This window comes from Stegostoma tigrinum, chromosome 8 (assembly GCF_030684315.1).
Source record: "Stegostoma tigrinum isolate sSteTig4 chromosome 8, sSteTig4.hap1, whole genome shotgun sequence".
In the NCBI taxonomy this organism is placed as follows: domain Eukaryota; kingdom Metazoa; phylum Chordata; class Chondrichthyes; order Orectolobiformes; family Stegostomatidae; genus Stegostoma; species Stegostoma tigrinum.
Genome location: NC_081361.1, coordinates 74,620,670 through 74,642,074, shown reverse-complemented (window position 1 = coordinate 74,642,074; position 21,405 = coordinate 74,620,670). Strand labels below are relative to the sequence as shown.

The 21,405-nt window shown below is 42.4% G+C and overlaps 1 protein-coding gene across 3 annotated transcripts in view; it reads right to left on the bottom strand.

The window, feature by feature from the left end:
- Positions 1-749: 749 nt before the first annotated feature.
- LOC125456342 (monocarboxylate transporter 13-like) overlaps positions 750-21,405 on the bottom strand; it is a 40,058-nt gene continuing 19,402 nt past the window's right edge. Inside the window, exons 2-8 of one of the 3 annotated variants that reach the window (XM_048539375.2) lie at positions 14,442-14,600; positions 14,103-14,155; positions 9,642-9,908; positions 7,466-7,605; positions 6,685-6,703; positions 3,027-3,830; positions 750-1,255 (exon numbers count right to left, since the gene is read on the bottom strand). In XM_048539375.2, the coding sequence (XP_048395332.2) occupies positions 1,005-1,255; positions 3,027-3,830; positions 6,685-6,703; positions 7,466-7,605; positions 9,642-9,891 (1,464 nt within the window). In that variant the 5' untranslated portion in view covers positions 9,892-9,908; positions 14,103-14,155; positions 14,442-14,600 and the 3' untranslated portion in view covers positions 750-1,004. Of the gene's footprint in view, positions 1,256-3,026; positions 3,831-6,684; positions 6,704-7,461; positions 7,606-9,641; positions 9,909-14,102; positions 14,156-14,441; positions 14,601-21,405 lie in introns of all 3 variants that reach the window. The other 2 variants (XM_048539378.2, XM_048539379.2) reach the window with 2 other exon arrangements.

The window sequence follows — 21,405 nt, the reverse complement described above, 5'->3', positions numbered from 1 at the left end:
CCTTGCACAAAAACCACGGTGCATATCCCTAAGCAGTCCTCGCCTCTCCAAATGCATGCAGATCCTATCTTTCAGAGTCACCAATAACAACTTACCCAAAACAGGTATACAGTTTCCAGGCTTCTCCTTACAGCTTTTCTCAATTAAAGTACGACATTAGCCATCCTCGAGTCCTCTGACATCTCACCCGCGATTATAGATGATACAAATATTTCTGCTTGGAGCCCTACAATTTCTTCCCTAACTTCACGACAACCTGGGATACATTTGATCAGGTGCTGGAAATTTATCCATCTTTGTTTTCTAAAACCCTCAAGCACTTCCTTCTTCTGTCATGTGAACTGTTTTCAAACCATCCTGAGTTCTCAACTTTTTCTCTACTGTAAAAACCAATTAGCATCTCTCCAATCTCCCAAGATTCAACACATACAGGACCTCATTGATCTTTAATGGGTCCTATTCTCTCCCTAGGTGCTCTTTTGCTTCTATGTGCATGTAGAATCTTTCAATGTGTGCTGCTGGTGCTGGTTGCTGAAGCTAGTACTGCTACTGAGAGTTTGCAGTGGTTAGGATATGAAGGTTTGATGGTGATTAACTAACAGAAGGTGTTTAACAAATGATCTGGGAGGTGGAAACCCACCTGTCAAGCCAGATCACTAGAACAGCCTCTGTGGTAAAAATGTAGCTAGATCTTATTCAGGCATACTTAAATATTTTTAAAATAAGCATAAATAAATTCACTCCAAATCTTTCTAAAATATATTTTGCTTTTAATGGTGAATTTCATGAAACTATAATACCTAGCTTCTTCAAGTGGCCTGCTTGGCACTCACTGAAGAGCTGTGGCACACGGTAGTGATATGAACTTTTGCTATTTGTCATAGTGCCTTAAACTTAGGTCCTTATGTGTGCCAACACAAAGAATGTTTCATTTCATCACCATGTGTGCAAGATCCACAAATGAAATGATTCATCCAAAGGGAAAGTCTAAACATTGCACAGGTTTATGTTTCAGACACTTCATTCATTGGATCTCTCTCTGTTTGGATGTTGCCAAGCTGTTCTTTCTCTACATCTTCCTGGGGTTGGCGTTCAGAAATAAGCTTTTCCATCTGTTTCACTGTGTTTTGGCTGCACTTCTGCTCCTGATTCAAGAAGTAGTCAGCTAGAACGAGGAAGGAAGCTGCAATGAACAGCCCTCCTCCAGCAACATAGAACCCAATACCATAGTCTCCTGTAATGTCCACCAGAAACCCTGCAACAAAGAAAAACATACCATCATTCCCAATCTGAAACAAACCAGTTTTGTGTTTGACCAGTTATAGCAGAATAAATTATTATGTTGATCTATCCTGATCTCAATGACAGAACTAATTCTTTTAAAGATCTCTCTCACTCAAATGCACAAGCGCATAAATCCTAATGATATATACTAAAAGCATCTGGATACCCAGACCCCTCTGTAGTGAAGAACAATGAAGTTTCTCACCATTTTAATTATATACATTTTAATTTTTATAAGTAACTTCTTACATTGCACTTTATTTTACAGCCTACACTACGAAGTGTACTACTGCTATTTCCTTTCACTCTAGCCAGATGCTAAAGAGCTTCCTGGATACGTAAATCCAGACGGTATTGTTGGTCAGGAAAATCAAAATGTCAGTTCTCAAATGATAGCAGCTCATTTCTGTCAGGCACAAAAAACAACTCCAACTTCATTTAGCAGATGTTTAAAAATGTGTTTTTGGACTGGTTTGTGACAAAAGTTTTTAGTGTTACACCTTTTGCCAATGAGCTAATAGAAACACTGCACAATTAAAGCAAGCATCTCTTTCTAATCCAATTCCAAGCATTAGTGCCCCTTAGCTGTACAAGTGAGATCTTTAGCATGTTCATTTTGAGCCATCCACATTAGCCATCGATACTCTGCATGGAGTAATATTACCAGTTAGTTCAAATGAAGAGCACTTTGTGCTGCGTGAATGTAGGTTGATATTGAAATAACATGGTATAATACCCAAGCGTCAGAAGAGAATTAGCATCCAAAACCAAGAACATTAAAGTGTGTAAATTAACTGCATAATGTAATCCTCCAGTGTCTCACATTCTACACTACAGCAGTTATAAGTATTTGTTGCAGATGTCAATATCAGGATTCTGCAAGAACATGAGAAATAGATGCAGGAATAGACCGTTCAGCTCCTCAAACCTGTCCATCATTCTATAAAATAAAGGCTGATCTGCCCCAGGCCTAAATTCTCTTCCTCGTCAGCTCCTTATAGCCCCCAATTCCTCAGCATTTCAAAAACATTTATCCACTTCCCTCTTTAAATACTTTCAGTGATCAAGCCTCTTGGAGGTAGAGCAGTTCAGAAATTCACTAGCCTCTGGGTAAAGAAATTCCCATGCATCTCAGTTTCTAACAACTGATCCTTTATGTTTTCCAATTCGAGATTCTCCCACTAGCAAAAAAATCTTCTCAACATCTAACCTGTCAGCCCCCTCAGAATCCTGTACGTATTAATAAGATCACTCCTCGTTTTTCAAAATACTAATGAATAAACCTAATCTGTTTAGCCAGGTAGAAAACCAAACTCCTTCATCCCAGGTATTAACCCAGTGAACCTCTTTTCAGCTGCCTACAATGCCAGTGTACCCTTTGTTAAATACGAGGTGCATTACTGTATACAGTACTCTGGGTGTGCTTACCAGCACCCTGTACATTGTAACAAGACTTATCTATTTTAAAACTCCACTGAAGGCCAAAATTCTGTTTGGTCTTTTAATTAACTGCAGCATCTGTGTGCTAACGTTTCAAGGTTCATGTACAAGAACACACAAAACCCTGCGCACTGCTTTTGTGGAATCTTGTTCCATTTAAATAATAATCTGCTTTATGACTCTTCCTTAGAGAACATAACCTCACACTGTCCTACAATAAAGAAATTTCTCATTTACACTACTAAACCTCCTGTCGGCTCACATTTTGAAACAATGAATCAGTTACTAGTGGAGAATATTACCTGCCAGTGGAGGCCCAAGAAGGCAACCAATTGCCCTGAAGAACATAATCAGCCCGAGTGCATTGTCCAGCTTGTCAACACCCATCACATCAGTAAGCAAGGTGACAATAAGGGCCAACATGGTCCCAAAGAAGAACCCAGAAACACAGCTGAAGATGACAAGCAGGGTGTAACTCTTAGCTACAGGGAAAAGTGAGAGAGCTATGCTCAAAATTGTAACCATGATTGTTGTCAAGCGGATTGATTTCATAAGGCGCAAGTTGGCCAACCAACCACACCCTAGTCGCCCAATGAGGTCACCTGCTGACCAGTAAGCCATCAATAAAGCTGCTTGAAAATCCTCGATCCCAATGTTTTGGGCATGAGGAATTAAATAGATGGCAGGAGCGAAGAAGCCCGCAACTGAGAAAAACCCAAAGAAGATCATGCAGATAAACTTTGGTTGTTTCAGAAGAGGCAAGTCAAAAAAATGTGCAAGGTTCTTCTTTCGTTTTGCACTTGTGCTACACAAATCGTTCCCAGACGTGGCAGCAGATGGTGATGTAGCATTCTGACATTTCTTCTGTGCCTGATACGGTCTCATCAGAGCTCCGCAGACACAGAGATTCAGCTGGATTCCAGCAATGATCATCATTGCTTGTCGCCACGACATCTGGTCAACAAGCCACTGGTAGAATGGTGTGAAGATGAAGGTGAAGACACATTCTCCACAACTGGCAATGGCATTGGCCAGTGGCCTCCGTTCTGTGAAGTACTGCGTGACCAGACTGACTGAAGGCACCCAAGCAAATCCATTACCCAAACCTGAAGGAAAACAGAAACATAAATATTAAAAATATCTGAGCAAGAAATGAGTGAAGGAAAATTAAAATAATTACAAAAGTAAGTTTAGACAGAAGATTTAGCCAATTCTCATCTATTCAGGAAAATCCTTCAATTTTCCATGGCAGCATTCAATTGCTTCTTAAAAGATTTTAAGTCTTCATATTGTCCTATCCTGTATGCCTGACCTTCTGATTGCCCCAAATTGAGTAAGTCATTAACTTAGACCCCTTCCTCCCTATCTGGACAGAAAGCATAGAAGGTGAAATTATACAAAATTAAGGAAGCAACAAAATGATATGAGAAGATACTGACAAATCAAGAGAATGTCAATGATATTTTATAAATACATGAACACTAAGAAGGCACTAAAGAAATGATCAAAAAGCTATTGTATGCATGGAGAATGGCGAGCACGATTCTCGATTACTATTTTCTGTCTGACTTCAAAAGTGAGGAGGCAGATTCAAACATTCTAATTAAGGGCATATATTAAATATTGGATGGTATAAACATAACAGAACAGGAAATATTAAAATAATTAGCACTCTTAGAAGCCAGATGTGGATGAATAAATCCCAGGCTTCTAAGAGAAACAAAAGGAGAACTAGTGGAGATTCTAACCAGCATTTTCTAACCTACTATGGCTATTGGCCCTGCAGCTGCTAGATTGGATGATTGTTACTTTTGCGTTCTCGTATAAAAGAGGGAAATTGGAAGTAATTGTATACCACTCGGACCTAACTTTGGTAGGGAGCAAGTTGTTGGAAAAATTTCCCAGGAATAGGAAGAATCACCATTAGACATGACAGATTAATCATGAACTGTCAGCAAGGATTTGTAAATGGAGGGCCATGACTGATCAGAGATAATGGGAACTGCAGATGCTGGAGAATCCAAGATAACAAAGTGTGGAGCTGGATGAACACAGCAGGCCAAGCAGCATCTCAGGAACACAAAAGCTGACGTTTTGGGCCTAGATCCTTCATCAGAAAAAAAAAAGCCATGACTGACCAAATTGGTCGAATTTTTTTAAGAAGGTAACAAGGAGATTTGATGAGGACAATGCATCTGATTAGTCTACACAGAAGCGTAAGAATTAGGAGCAGGAACAGACCATTTGGCTTCTCAAGTGTGCTTTACCATTTCATATGACCATGGCTGATCTGCTATTGCCTCAACTCTACTCTCCTGTCTAACCCCAATAGACTTTGACCCTTGTCAATTAAGAACCTGACTCAGTCTTAAAAATAGTCAATGATTCTGCTCCCGCTGCTCCCTCAGGAAGAGAATTCCAAACATCAACAACCCACAGAGAAAAAAATTCTCATCTCTATCTTGAATGAGAGATTTCTTACTTTTAAACCGTATGCCCTAGTTCTAGTCTCTTCCACAAGGGGGAACACCCTCTCAGCATCTTCCCTGTCAAGTCAGGAGCCTAGTGATCTGAGCTGGGATACGTAAGGAGAATCTCATGACTGGACAGCGGATTGGAATTCATTTGGGAGTAGGGCGAGAAGAGTGTCAACAAGTGGTGACAAAGTGTTGACGGAGTGGACTTGATGGGCCAAATGGCCTCACTTCCACTCCTATGTCTTATGGTCTTAATTGGAGGATCAGGAGAGGCTGGGAGTTGGGGAATATTGGTGACAAGACCTGGTATGACTGCGACAATGGCTAAGTGCTGTCCAACTTTTGCTGTATAGAGTCACACAGCACAGAAACAGACCCTTCGGTCTGACCAGTCCAAGCCAAACATCATCCCAAACTAATTTTGATCCCACGTGCCTGCTCCTTGCCCGTGTCCCTCCATACCTGTCCTATTCGTGTACTTAACCTTTAAATGTTGTAATTGTACCAACATCCACCACTTCCTCCAAAAGTTCACTGCACATGCAAACCGCCCTCTGTGTAAAACATTTGCCTCATGTCTTTTTTTGTTAAAATCTCTCTCCTGTCACCTGAAAAAATGTGCCCCTGAGTCTTGAAATCTCCTATCCTAGGGAAAAGACAACTCCCGTTAATTCTATCAATACCCCTCATTATTTTATAAACTTCCATCAGAATGCCTCTCAAGTCCTACGCTCCAGTCAAAAAAGCCCCAGTCTTTCTTTATAACTCAAACCTTCCCTACCTGGCAACATCCTGGTAATTGTCTTCTGAACCCTCTCCAGTTTGATAATATCTTCCTATAACTGGGCAACCAGAACTGGACACAGTAATCCAGAAAGGGGCTCACAAGTGTCCTGTACAACTTCAATATTATTTCCCAACTCCTATACTCAAAGGGCTGAACAACGTAGGCAAGTGTGCTGAATGCCTTTTCAGTCATCCTGTCCATATTCTTTGAAGTTTGCATCACATAATGTAGCTTCACCCCTAGATCCCCCTGTTCTACCATATTACCCAAGCCCTACCATTAATTGCATAAGCCCAATCCTTGTTTGTTGTACTAAAATGCAGATTGAACTTCATCTGCCATTTTTCAGCCCATTGACTCATTTGATCAAGATCCCTTTGTAATCTTAGTAAACCTTCTTCACTGTGTACAATAGCATCAATTTTGGTGTCGTCCACAAACTTACTATCCATGCCTTCTATATTCTGATCCAAATCATTTATACAAATGACAAACAAAAGAGGACCCAGAACCATCCCTGTAGAATGCTGCTGGTGACAGGCTTCTTGTCCAAAAAGCAACCCTCCAACTTTACTCTGTTGCCTACCTTTATTTTGTGTCCATTTGGCAAGCTCACCCTGAATCCCATGTGACCTAACTTTATTAATTAGTCCACCATGAGGAACTTTGTCAAAGGTTTTAGATAAAGTACTTAACTCAGCAGGTCAAGTAATATCTGCAGACAGAAAGAGAAAGAAAATTTCAAACCATTCATCATGCAGACAAAAGGTTGTTTCTACTTGATGCATCCACTTTCTTCTCTCCACAGATGCTGCCTGACCTGCTGAGTATTTCTAGCAACTTTAGTTTTATTTCAGATTTCCAGCACCCACTCTATTTCACATTGGCTAAGATACATATCCCCACAGCTTGTAATCATTACAGCTGGTGACTCAAAGTTTCTCTCTTCGTTGTCAAAGTTTCTTATCCCTAATATCATAGTAATGAATTACTTCTGCACCTTCCCCACAACATTCGTTTAAAGAAAGACAACCAAAACAGTCTTCAACATTCTATCTACAGTCAAACCAAAGATTCATACAACTGGGCATTATCTCCATGTCTTCTATTGTAGAAATCTATTAAAAAAAAAAGGAAGGTTGATTTTTAATTTGCTCCTTATAGCATTGGCTCCATTTAATTTTGTTAAACTATACCCAACAATCCTCTGAAAATTGCTGGCAGGATAAACACAGTTGCAATCCATACAACTCAATCGTACTTAAAAATACACTCATCAAGATCAATTAAGATAAAGTTTAATTATTATAATTTACCAGTACTATAAAAATAATTACAAATCTGTAGTTCAATGATCCAGATCACCTCAATGACATGCAATGATTAATTTGAATGCTTCCCTCTAATCATCTGAATTTCACTCCCCAGATTCAAGCTTGTATCAACACATGCAGCTTTAACTCACTCATTTACCTACAAGGAAACCCGTTGTGAGATACATTGCCAACAGACTGAAACCGAAGGATCCAAGCAGTACTCCCAGCGACGACAGTATGCCACCGATGATGATGATGACTCGGTGCGACAACAGGAGACTAAGAGCACTAGCTATCGGGGCTACAGGTACAATAATGAAACACAATTAGACAGCAATTTCTATTTTAACCACAATTTTAAGGTCCATGAAGCATTAGTCTTGGAGTGAGATTAGAATTGACAGCAAGTAAACAACACAATTGAGTCAGTGTGAATTAACTGACAGTACCACACTGAAAACATAAAATGGGCATAGAAATTTCTTAGCTCATATTTTTCTCCACATCTGCCATCAAGTCTAAACTTATTCTCCTATTTATTCTTCATCTGTTGAAAAAATGAACTAAAAAAGGGCTAGAGGTAGTAAGAATGGCCAATGCTGGAGTCAGAGATAACACAGTATGGAGCTGGCAGAGCACAGCAGGCCAGGCAACATTAGAGGAGCAGGAAAGCTGACGTTTCGGGCTGGGACCCTTCTATCTCCAGTGCCACACTGTGTTATCTCTTATTAGAAGGACCACAAGCCTTTTGAGATCACAATCATACATCCACTGATTCTCCGGCTTTACAGGTGCTATTTTTGAATGGCTGTGTTTTAAATTGCCTCCTACAACTTAGAGTCAAAAATGCAAGCAAGGAAGCAAACAGAGAATAAAATCCCAAGAATCTAGAACATGTTGCAAGGTCTCCTAAAATACTGAAAGAGGACCAAGCATTGATTTCAGATGGCACTCACTCAAAACTGTAGCTCCAGATTTTACACTCACAACGCTCCTTAAATGTGAATTTAATTTGTTGAGACCTACATGATGAAAAGAACAGTGGCAGCATGGATGTGAAGTTGGCAGAGTTGCAGGAAACCTTTAGCAATGGTGAACATTGGTTTTTCAAAATCAAGGACGGCAATATAGTGAAGTTCACCAGGTCAACATGATTGCTTGATTCTATGCTATATGACTTTACGACCTAGAATTGACAGGGCAGTCACAATTTTAACATCTGCAAACGACAAAGAACTTGGAAACTGAACTATGAGAATGACAAATACACAAGGTGATATTGGGTTGGTGGGCTTCAGGCAGAGGATGGTGAGTCTGTGGAACTCATGGCCCCCACAGTCTACTGAAGCAAAATCACTGAGTGTATGTAAAACAAGATAGATAGGGTCTGGATTAGTAAGGGGATTAAAGTTTCCAGGGAAAAGGCAGGAGAACAGTAAGAAGTGTAACAGCCATCATCAAATTCGGAGACTGAATGGAGCTGAAAGGCCTAATTTTGCTCTTATTTCTTATGGTGGAATGTGGCAGATAGGGGACAAACAAAATTTAATGCAGAGAACTGTGTTTGGGTCTTGATAGGAAAGGTTACATAAAATGAAATGAAGCCAATTCTAAAGGGGCAAAGGGGTGCAGGATGTTTGACATTGGCAGAGCAGTTTGAGAAAGATGATAATGAAGCACATCTTGTACTTTATGCTGAAATTTAGAGAATGCAATTGCAAAGAAGTTATGGCGAAACCTTAAAAAGCACTAAAGGCTTGGCCTTAAACTGGAGTATTGACGTCACATTTTAGAAAGGGCCTGAAGGCACTGCAGAAGGTGCCGAGCAGATTCAGTGGGTAATTACTGGGATAAGGAACCTCAGTCATGTAGATAGATTGGACAGCTTAGCATTGTTCTCTTTGCAGAAGATGGATGATAGGAGATTTGATGGAGATGTTCCAAACCACGAGGGGGTTGGACAGAGTAGATGTGGAGAAACTGCTGACAGTTGAAAGGCTTAGGAAAGAAGATGCCGATTTAAAGTGTGTGACAACAGAACCAAAAGGCAATTCGAGGAAGGTGAGTTTTATGATCTGGATGCACAATGTAATTGTGTGGCAGACGCACATTCAATCATGGCTTTCAAAGCCAATTTGGAAAATTGTCTGAAAAGAAAATGTAAAGGAGTGAGAATAACTCAACTTCTCTCAGAGACCTAGCACAGAAGCAACAGTCTGAACCGCTGCTTTCTGTGACAGAATTATAAGAATGGTTGTATGTGCAATGGAATGTGGTTGATCGAGGAGGCATGGGATGTATGTTGGAATATTATCAAGATCAGTGACTGATACTTACAACACACATGAAACACAGCCACAGTGATCGCAGTGATCCAGGAAACCTTAAAGGCGAGGGTATCAAAGTATTCTTGGATGTCAAGAAAAAATATTCCAAACGTTTTCACAAAGGACATCGACAATCCAGTTACAACGAAGCAAGATGCTAATATAACCCACCCATAGCCACCGTCTACGTATTTTGGAGTGGGAGGACCGTCAACAGGCTTCTCGACAGCAGGGTCAGCAGCTCCAAATTCCCTTGACATTGCAACTTGCTTTGAATCTGATAAAGACAGAAATTTGTAAGGCAATTATTTCAGGGGAGGCAATTGCCTTGGTAGTATTATCCCTGAACTCTTAATCCAGAGACTCAGGAAATATTCTGAGGACCCAGATTCAAATCCCACCATGGCAGATGGTAGAACTGGAATTCAATGAAAATCTGGAATTAAGAATCTAATGATAACCATGAAATCATTGTTGACTGTTGGAAAACCCCATCTGGTTCACTAATGTCCTTAGTAACAGGTCCCCCAATAGCAGCAGGGAGATTGAAGAAAGCATAGGTCGACAGATTTTGGAAAAGTGTGGACGCAGTAGAGTTGTTGTCATGGGTGACTTTAACTTTCCTAATATTGATTGGAACCTCCTTCGAGCAGAAGATTTGAATGGAGCTGTTTTTGTAAGGTGTGTTCAGGAGGGTTTCCTAACGCAGTACGTTGACAGGCCGACGAGGGGAGAGGCCATTCTAGACTTGGTGCTCGGAAACGAGCCGGGGCAGGTATCAGATCTTGTGGTGGGAGAGCATTTTGGTGATAGTGACCATAACTGCCTCACATTCTACATAGCTATGGAGAAGGAGAGGATTAGGCAAAATCGGAGGATATTTAATTGGGGAAGAGGAAACTATGATGCGATTAGACATGAGTTAGGAAGCATGGACTGGGAGCAGTTGTTCCATGGTAAGGGAACTATAGACATGTGGAGACTGTTTAAGGAACAGTTGTTGGGAGTGATGAGTCAATATGTCCCTCTGAGACAGGCAAGAAGGGGTAAGATAAAGGAACCTTGGATGACGAGAGCGGTGGAGCTTCTTGTGAAAAGGAAGAAGGTAGCTTACATAAGGTGGAGGAAGCTAGGGTCAAGTTCAGCTAGAGAGGATTACATGCAGACAAGGAAGGAGCTCAAAAATGGTCTGAGGAGAGCCAGGAGGGGGCACGAGAAAGGCTTGGCAGAAGGAATCCGGGAAAACACAAAGGCATTTTACACTTACGTGAGGAATAAGAGAATGATCAAGGAAAGAGTAGGGCCGATCAGGGATAGCATAGGGAACTTGTGTGTGGAGCCTGAGGAGGTAGGGGAAGCCCTAAATGAGTTTTTTGCTTCTGTCTTTACGAAAGAAACAAACTTTGTAGTGAATGAAACCTTTGAAGAGCAGGTGTGCATGCTGGAATGGACAGAGATAGAGGAAGCTGATGTGCTGAAAATTTTGTCAAACATTAAGATTGACAAGTCGCCAGGCCCGGACCAGATTTGTCCTCGGCTGCTTTGGGAAGCGAGAAATGCAATTGCTTCGCCACTTGCGAAGATCTTTGCATCCTCGCTCTCCACTGGAGTCGTACCTGAGGACTGGAGAGAGGCAAATGTAATTCCTCTCTTCAAGAAAGGAAATAGGGAAATCCCCGGCAATTATAGACCAGTAAGTCTCACATCTGTCGTCTGCAAGGTGTCAGAAAGGATTCTGAGGGATAAGATTTATGACCATCTGGTAGAGCATGGCTTGATCAAATACAGTCAACACGGCTTTGTGAGGGGTAGGTCATGCCTTACAAACCTTATCGAGTTTTTTGAGGATGTGACTAGAAAAGTTGATGAGGGTCGAGCTGTGGATGTGGTGTATATGGATTTCAGTAAGGCATTTGATAAGGTTCCCCATGGTAGGCTCATTCAGAAGGTCAGGAGGAATGGGATACAGGGGAACTTAGCTGCTTGGATACAGAATTGGCTGGCCAACAGAAGACAGCGAGTGGTAGTAGAAGGAAAATATTCTGCCTGGAAGTCAGTGGTGAGTGGGGTTCCACAGGGCTCTGTCCTTGGGCCTCTACTGTTTGTAATTTTTATTAATGACTTGGATGAGGGGATTGAAGGATGGGTCAGCAAGTTTGCAGACGACACAAAGGTCGGAGGTGTCGTTGACAGTGTAGAGGGCTGTTGTAGGCTGCAGCGGGACATTGACAGGATGCAGAGATGGGCTGAGAGGTGGCAGATGGAGTTCAACCTGGATAAATGCGAGGTGATGCATTTTGGAAGGTCGAATTTGAAAGCTGAGTACAGGATTAAGGATAGGATTCTTGGCAGCGTGGAGGAACAGAGGGATCTTGGTGTGCAGATACATAGATCCCTTAAAATGGCCACCCAAGTGGACAGGGTTGTTAAGAAAGCATATGATGTTTTGGCTTTCATTAACAGGGGGATTGAGTTTAAGAGTCGTGAGATCTTGTTGCAGCTCTATAAAACTTTGGTTAGACCGCACTTGGAATACTGCGTCCAGTTTTGGGCGCCCTATTATAGGAAAGATGTGGATGCTTTGGAGAGGGTTCAGAGGAGGTTTACCAGGATGCTGCCTGGACTGGAGGGCTTATCTTATGAAGAGAGGTTGACTGAGCTCGGTCTCTTTTCATTGGAGAAAAGGAGGAGGAGAGGGGACCTAATTGAGGTATACAAGATAATGAGAGGCATAGATAGAGTTGATAGCCAGAGACTATTTCCCAGGGCAGAAATGGCTAGCACGAGGGGTCATAGTTTTAAGCTGGTTGGTGGAAAGTATAGAGGGGATGTCAGAGGCAGGCTCTTTACGCAGAGAGTTGTGAGAGCATGGAATGAGTTGCCAGCAGCAGTTGTGGAAGCAAGGTCATTGGGGTCATTTAAGAGACTGCTGGACATGTATATGGTCACAGAAATTTGAGGGTGCATACATGAGGATCAATGGTCGGCACAACATTGTGGGCTGAAGGGCCTGTTCTGTGCTGTACTGTTCTATGTTCTATGTTAACGGACTTATGTCTTTTAGGAAATGAACCTGTCACCCTTACCTGATCATGTGACTCCAGATCCACAGCAATGCCGTTAACTCTTAATTGTCCTCTGGCTTGGGCAATAACTGCTTGCCTAGCCAGCGATGCCCTCATCCCATGTATTAATTTTTAAAAATTCAGTTTGATGAAAAATCAACTCAGAACTCATTTCTTTGTTAGCTGCTACTGTTCACCTGTGTGTTCGATTTTCTGGTTTTTAACATGCACTGCTTTGCTTTTATTTCAATTATGTAATATTCATTCTGACTTTCAGAGACGTAACTGATGTCATTGCTGCATTATGCTACTTGAAAGATTTACACAGGTTTCCTGAGGTTGGATAGTTTAAATATTTTTGCTGCTTCTTTGCTGTAAACTGAGTGTAGAAATGCTGTTCGCTGCTGAAGAACATTTTCCTTCCAGTTTGCTAATTATCTGTGCAACATTTAAATCTTCAAAAGCCCTATTCAGATGACTGTTGAGTCATGCTCTAGGTATTCAGAAAAACATTTTACTAACCATTTTCACCAGATCACTTGATAGTGTGACAGACGTTATCAGTCCACTCTGGCAATGTTGTCCCCAGATGGATACTAGCTGCATCCATTAGACACTGTACTAGGGTCCAAACATAAAAACTCCCATTGGTCTGACCCAATTATAATGTTTTGTTCATTATCCTAGATTCCCTGAAAAGCAGAAAAAGTTGCTATCTAGTCCATCAGTCCTTTCAAAATACTGAGAACTTCAAATCAAGCTACTTATAACAGTGAACAAATACTTAAGGGGTTTTCGTGAAATTCTCCTAGTGAGGCCATTAATGATATTTTCTTAAATCCTTAAAGCGTTTCTTCTTACCGATGCGTTAAAGCATTTCTCTATTGTTACCCACAATGCCGATCCTTTGCCTGTTCATTTTTATAAAACTAGCAGGTAAATCAAACCCAAAGAAACTAACTGTACAAAAATTGTTTCTGCCGTAGATTCAAAACAATACAACCTGTTTTGAACAACCTGTTCAAAACAATAATTAACTTTGTCTATTTCACAAGGGTGAAAATAATTCTAGGAAGTGAGAGTTCGAACAGTTAATATATACCTCAAAACATAAACACGACAAGGATTTTTTTTTCAGACCAATAAGGAGAATAAGAGTGTGCCACAGTCAATAGCATCGTGGCTGATCCCACATCCACTTTCCTGCCTTTTCCTAATAACCCTTGATTCCCCAAAAGATCAAGAATCTTTCTTTCAAATGTAGAAATGCATGGATCACATCAGCAACAGTTTAATTTAGCTACACATTCTAAAACCGCTAGTCTTTCATAAATATACTGAACGGTTAAGTTTAATGTGCACTTTACTTTAATTAGTGATTGCACTGCAGTATCCCGTCACCTTACCTGTTGTTAACAGTCACTCAAGTTGAAATGGTTGTCTGGGTCAAGCAGAGTGCCTACGATGCAAGAAAGATTAGTCTGCATTGTTACAAGACATTTCCACAATTTCAGGATGATTCAAACCTTCATACAACCAACGAAGTGTTTTTTTTCCCAAGTGGCACTATTACAACATAGGAATTACAACAGCCAATCTACATACAACAAGGACCCACAAACAGCAGTAAAATAAATAACCAGATCATCTGTTCTAATGATGTGCACTGAAGAACTGAAAGACTAGCCAGCACACTAGAATTAGTTTCCCTGCTCTTCCCAAAACAACATCATGCGATCACTTACATCCACCCAAGGCTGCAGACTTTGGTTTAATTGTCTTTTCTGGAAGATGGTAGCTCTGAATGAAACACTTCCTTAGTAGTGGAGTGTAGCCTCGTGCCTTACGCAGGTACAAGTGTCACCACAGTCAAGTCGAAGCTGACACCAGTTATGTTTATGTCACTGGAGCAAACATAAAAAGAAAAATAGTTACAAACTACATTCTATACTTCCTATACACAGGCTGTGTTCCAACTGCTTAGTCCGTCTGATACATGTACTCTTATTCAGAATATTCAGAGGAAATCTTTCAAACTGAGAATAAAAAGACAAAGCAAGGGTGAAGGTAATGGGTGCAGCAGAGAACAAATCACAAGAAAACTATGCTGTGTTAACTGGCAGATAACAGCTCCTGGTACTTACCGTACTATACTAGTAATTAATTGATACTTCACCTTGATACTGCTGCAAACCAGACTCAATGGCGTATTCTACCCAAAGCTGTTTTCTAAATTAGTATTTGCCCACTGTTGACAGCACCACCAACTGTTCATAGCTCGCCATAACTGGGTGGGAATGTCAAACATTTGCCTGTAGCCAGATGCAAATGTAAACACACGTCTACTTTAGACCCAATACATATGGATAAAACTGGTGATTTCAAATGCCTCCACAGTACAATGTCCTCTTGCGAGCTGCAGAAATATATTGTGGCTATAAACTGTGACAGTCAGACTCCTACCCCCAACTCTAAATAGGCCTGTGTAGTAGTATCACCTTTGCTTCCTGTACTGTCCTTTCATAGTCGATGTATTTGGTAATCAGCACTACAGAAATAATTGCTTCCTAAGAGAAAGAGTGAGTCACAATGCTACTCAACCCTGTTCCAGCATCAATAGCATTGAATATGATGACATCTTTATCTCATCTTCACTTTCCTGTCTTGTATTCATAAACTTTGATTCCAGTGCAGTTCATTAACCAATCTGATTAATCTTAAATATATTTAATTAATCAGCTTCTACAGCTCTTGGGATAGAAAATTTCAAGTTTCACAAACTTTGGGGAGAGGAAATTCTTCCAATTGCTGGGCCAGATCTTTGAGGTGGGAACTGGCCATCAGGCCATTCCCAATATTGCAACATGCTGACTATTTCGGGAGGGGAGGGGGTGGAAAAGATTGGGTTTAGGCTGCTGCCTCCTGAAACAGGTCCAAGACAATTTTGAAGAGGGTTCATGCCATGGTGGCCAAGTTTACCACCATTTAAGAGCCATAGTTATAGAACTGTGGAGCACGGAAACAGGCCCTTCAGTCCATATCATCTATGCTGACCAGATATCCTAAATTAATCTAGTCCCTTTTTACCAACATTTGGCCTACATCCCTCTGAACCCTTCCGATTCATATATACATCCAGATGTCTTTTAAATGTTATAAGTATACCAGCCTCCAGCACTTCCTCTGGCAGCTCATTCCATTCTCACACTGCCCTCTGTGCAAAAATGTTGCCTCTTTGTTCCCTTTTAAATCTTTCCCCTCTCACCTTAAACCTATGCCCTCGAGTACTGGGTGGGGCAAAGACCTTGGCTCTTCACCCTTCGATGCCCTTCATGATTTTATAAACCTCTATAAAGGTCACCCCTCAGACTCCGACGCTCCAGGGAAAATAGCCTATCAGGCGTATTCGGCCTTTCCCTTTAGCTCAAACCCTCCAACCCTGGCAACATCCTTGTCAATATTTTCTGAACCCTTTCCAGTTTCACAACGTCATTCCTGTAGCAGGGAGACCAGAGCTGAATGCAGTATTCCAAAAGTGGCCTAAGTAACGTCCTGCATATGACCTCTCAACACCTATTCTCAATTCAACTGACCTATAAAGGAAACATATACCAAACGCCTTCTTTACCGTCTATCTGCAACTCCACTTTCAAGGAACAATGAACCTGTAGTACCAGGTCTCTTTGTTTCGCAACATGTCCCAGGAGTCCTGCCCTGATGTGCCTTTCCAAAATGCAGCACGTCAAATTTATCTAAATTAAATTCCAACTGCCACTCCTTGACCTACTGACCCATCTGATCAAGGTCCTTAAGTAACCTTCTACGCTGTCCACTACACCTCCAATTTTGGTGTCATCTGCAAATTTATTAACCATACCTGTATTCACGTCCAAGTCAATTACGTAAGTGACGAAAAGCAGTAGGCCCAGCACTGATCATTATGGCACACTGTTGATCACAGGCCTCCAGTCTGAAAAGCAACCCTCCACCACCACCACCCTCTATTTTCTATCCTTGAACAAGTTTCTTTTCCAAATGGCTAGTTCCCCTTGTATTCCATGTGGTCTAACCTTGCTAACCAGTCTACCACGAGGAACCTTAGTGAACATCTTACTGAACTCCACACAGACCACATTCACCGCTCTGCCCTCATCAATCCTCCTCGCTACTTCTTCAAATAAACTCAATAAATTAGTGACACGATATCCCATACACAAAGCCATGCTGATTATCCCGAAACAATCCTTGCCTTTGCTGTGATATTGGCGTAGTTTTGGAGATGGGTGTGATGCTGTTGAAGATTCACCCCCTAATCCTCTCACCGTACCTCCATCACCACCAAACCCTTTTTTAGCCCTCCCTAATACCTGCTGACCCTACACCACCCTCATTCCCCTGCATCCCATCCATAATCTTCCTCGTCCAGAATCCATCAAATACATAAGGCAAGAATTTTGTGATAACATTGAGAAGGCTGTTATTAAAGTTTTTGAGAAGCTTTGTAGCTCGTGTAGTAGATGAAGTTGCAGGCTTGCTCACCAAGCTGGTGTGTTTGATTGCAGACGTTTCGTCATCCTGCTAGATAACATCATTAGTGTGCCTCCAGTGAAGCGTTGGTGTTCCGTCCTGTTTGTTATTTATATGCCTCAGTTTGCCGGGGCACTTGTTATTACTTCTGGTTCTGTTTTTCACTGGTTTGTATATCAGGTGCAGTTCAATATGTTTGTTGACGGAGTTCCGGTTGGAATGCCAGGCCTTCAAGAATTCCCTGGCATGTTTCTGTTTAGCTTGTGCTATTCTGGATGTGTTGTCCCAGTCAAATTTGTGCCCTTCTCTGTCTGTGTGTATTGATACCAGTGAGAATTGGTCACGTCTCTTGGTGTACCGTAGGTATCAGGGTAGCCCACAAACCAAACACCCTGCAACAGCTACCAATGAACGTAAAGGACACCATATCCACAAACAATAAAACTAACGTAACACACAAAATATATGCAAGGACTGTGAGAAGCATTATACAGGCCTAACTGGAAGAAAACTGACAATAGGGATACACGAACAGCAACTAGCCACCAAGGCCAATTCTCACTGGTCTCAATACACACAGACCATTGGCTGACAATAAATGGCTGCTTTCAAGTTTGGCCATACCTTCTTGCTTTGTAAGCCACTTCCCCTCTTCAAAACCCCAACCTCTTCTAACTGGTTTGAAGTCCTCTCTACAAGCCCTAGCTATTTCATTCCAGAGGTGAGGAGAGAGAGCGTTAGCCCTTAACATCAAGTTCGCACTCGACAGAGTGAGGCATCAAGGACCCCTAGCAAAACTGGAATCAATGGGAACTGGGGGGCAGACTCTCCACTGGTTGCAGTCATACCCGACACATTGGAAGACGGTTGTGGTTGTTGCAGATTGAACATCTCAGCTCCAGGACATCTCTGCAGGAGTTCCTCAGGGTAGTGCCCTCGGCCCAGCTGCTTCATCAATGGCCTTCCGTCCATCATAAGGTCAGAAGTGGGGATGTTCGTCAATGATTCCACAATGCTCAGCGCCATTCGCGACTCCTCAGATACTGAAGCAGTCTCTGTTCAAATGCAACAAGATCTGGACAATATGCAGGCTTGGGCTAACCAGTGGCAAGTAACATTTGTGCCACACAAATACCAGGCAATAACCCATCTTCAATAGGAGACAATCTAACCACGCTCCTTTGGCATTCAATGGTGTTACTATCTCTGAATCCAGCACAATCAACATCCTGGGGGTTATCATTGACCAGAAACCGTGGTCTCGCCACATGATCACAATGCCTACAGTAATAGGTCAGAGGTTAGGAATACCACAAGCAACCCATCTCCTGACTCCCCAAAGTTGGTCTAAATTCCACAATACACAAATTAGGAGTGTGATGGGATATTCTCCATTTGCCTAGATGAGTGCCACGTTGCCCTGCCATCACAGTCATAGTTGATTTGACTTAAATATTTATTAATCGTGATTCCCTGTCCTCTACACTTCAATGAACCGAGTTTTTTTTTCCATATCAAAACAACAAAAATCAAAATCACCAGAATCAATCCAGTACTCAAGTAGTTTTCTGAAAGAAAAGAAAGAAGAAAACATTTGGACATATAAGCAAACTGAAGACTTGACTTTTAATGACTGGAAATAGTGATGATTCCTACTCACAAATCAACTTTTCCCTGCACTAGGTCTTTCCCTGCAGCCCATCTCATTGCAGGTATTCCACTCACACCTCGCGCTGGAATGTTTACTGTTTTCAGTGAACCTTAGTTAAAGTACCTCGTCCCCAGTTTGCACTGAATTTCAACTTTAAATCAAATTGCCAATCATAGTCAGTCTTCGGCTCACTAAACGGAGGTCAAACACTGCTTCAGCCCCAAGACTAACCGTGCAGGGACTATCTTTTCTTTCTTATATAGGTCTGCTCAGAGAACCTGTTGAACCACTCTAATGAACAAAGTGTGGAGCTGGATGAACACAGCAGGCCAAGCAGCATCTTAGGAGCACAAAAGCTGACGTTTCGGGTCTAGAGCCTTCATCAGAGAGGGGGATGGGGAGAGGGAACTGGAATAAATAGGGAGAAAGGGGGAGGTGGACCGAAGATGGAGAGAAAAGAAGATAGGTGGAGAGGAGAGTATAGGTGGGGAGGTAGGGAGGGGATAGGTCAGTCCAGGGAAGATGGACAGGTCAAGGAGGTGGGATGAGGTGGTAGGTTGGAAATGGAGGTGTGGGTCGAGGTGGGAGGAAGGGATGGGTGAGAGGACAAACAGGTTAGGGAAACAGAGACAGGCTGGGATGCAGTGGGGGGAGGGGACGAGCTGGGCTGGTTTTGGAATGGGAGGGGAGATTTTGAAGATGGTGAAGTCCACATTGATACCATTGGGCTGCAGGGTTCCCAAGCAGAATATGAGTTGCTGTTCTTGCAACCTTCGGGTGGCATCATTGTGGCACTGCAGGAGGCCCATGATGGACATGTTGTCTGAGGAATGGGAGGGGGAGTTGAAATGGTTCGCGACTGGGAGGTGCAGTTGTTAGTTGCGAACCGAGTGGAGGTGTTCTGCAAAGCGGTCCCCAAGCCTCCGCTTGGTTTCCCCAATGTAGGGGAGGCCACACAGTGTACAGTGGATACAATATACCACATTGGCAGATGTGAAGGTGAACATACCATATTGGCAGATGTGCAGGTGAACTCATATTCCGCATGGGAACCCTGCCGCCCAATGGTATCAATGTGGACTTCACAAGCTTCAAAATCTCCCCTTCCCCCACTGCATCCCAAAACCAGCCCAGCTCGTCCCCTCCCCCCACTGCATCCCAAAACCAGCCCGTCTCTGCTTCCCTAACCTGTTCTTCCTCTCACCCATCCCGTCCTCCCTCCTCAGGCCGCACCTCCATTTCCTACCTACCACCTCATCCTGTCTCCTTGACCTGTCCATCTTCCCTGGACTGACCTATCCCCTCCCTACCTATACTCTCCTGTCTACCTATCTTCTTTTCTCTCCATCTTCGGTCCGCCTCCCCCTCTCTCCCTATTTATTTCAGAACCCTCTCCCCATCCCCCTCTCTGATGAAGGGTCTAGGCCCGAAACGTCAGCTTTTGTGCTCCTAAGATGCTGCTTGGCCTGCTGTGTTCATCCAGCTCCACACTTTGTTATCTTGGATTCTCCAGCATCTGCAGTTCCCATTATCACTCTAATTAACAGCTCATTTCAACAAAGGAATTTAGATGGTTGAACTCTAGCAGCCAGAATCTGTCAGCTATTTCGTTCAAGCCACTGTACTTACGTCACATTAGGTAAATTACCTCTACAAACTTAACTTCAGAACGACGTAACAGCTGAGTTTGTACTTTAATTAAAATTTCCAGAAGTAGACAGTCAGTAATCCACCCAGCCTTTATCTCACTCGACTGAGGTACCACGCTGCTGCGGTCCATAAGACCATAAGACATAGGAGTGGAAGTAAGGCCATTCGGCCCATCAAGTCCACTCCGCCATTCAAATCATGGCTGATGGGCAGTTCAACACCATTTCCCTGCACTCTCCCCGTAGCCCTTGATTTCTTTTGAGATCAAGAATTTGTCGATCTCTGCCTTGAAGGCATCCAACATCCCGGCCTCCACTGCATTCTGCAGCAATGAATTCCACAAGCCCACCGCTCTCTGGCTGAAGAAATGTCATCTCATTTCAGTTTTAAATTTACCCCCACTAATTTTAAGGCTGTGCCCACAGATCCTAGTCTCCCCACCAAACGGAAACAACTTCCTAGCGTCCACCCCTTCTAAACCATACATTATCTTGTAAGTTTCTGTTAGATCTCCCCTCAACCTTCTGAACTCTAATGAGTACATTCCCAGGATCCTTAGCTGTTCATCATACGTTAAACCTACCATTCCAGGGATCATCCGTGTGAATCTCCGCTGGAAATGCTCCAGGGCTAGTATGTCCCTCCTGAGGTATGGGGCCCAAAATTGGACACACAATTCTAAATGAGGCCTAACTAGAGCCTTGTAAAGCCTCAGAAGCACATCGCTGCTTTTATATTCCAATCCTCTTGAGATAAACGACAACATTACATTCGCTTTCTTAATCACGGACTCTACCTGCAAGTTAACCTTTAGAGAATCCTGGACCAACACTCCCAGATCCCTTTGCACTTCTGATATGCGAATTTTCTCACCGTTCAGA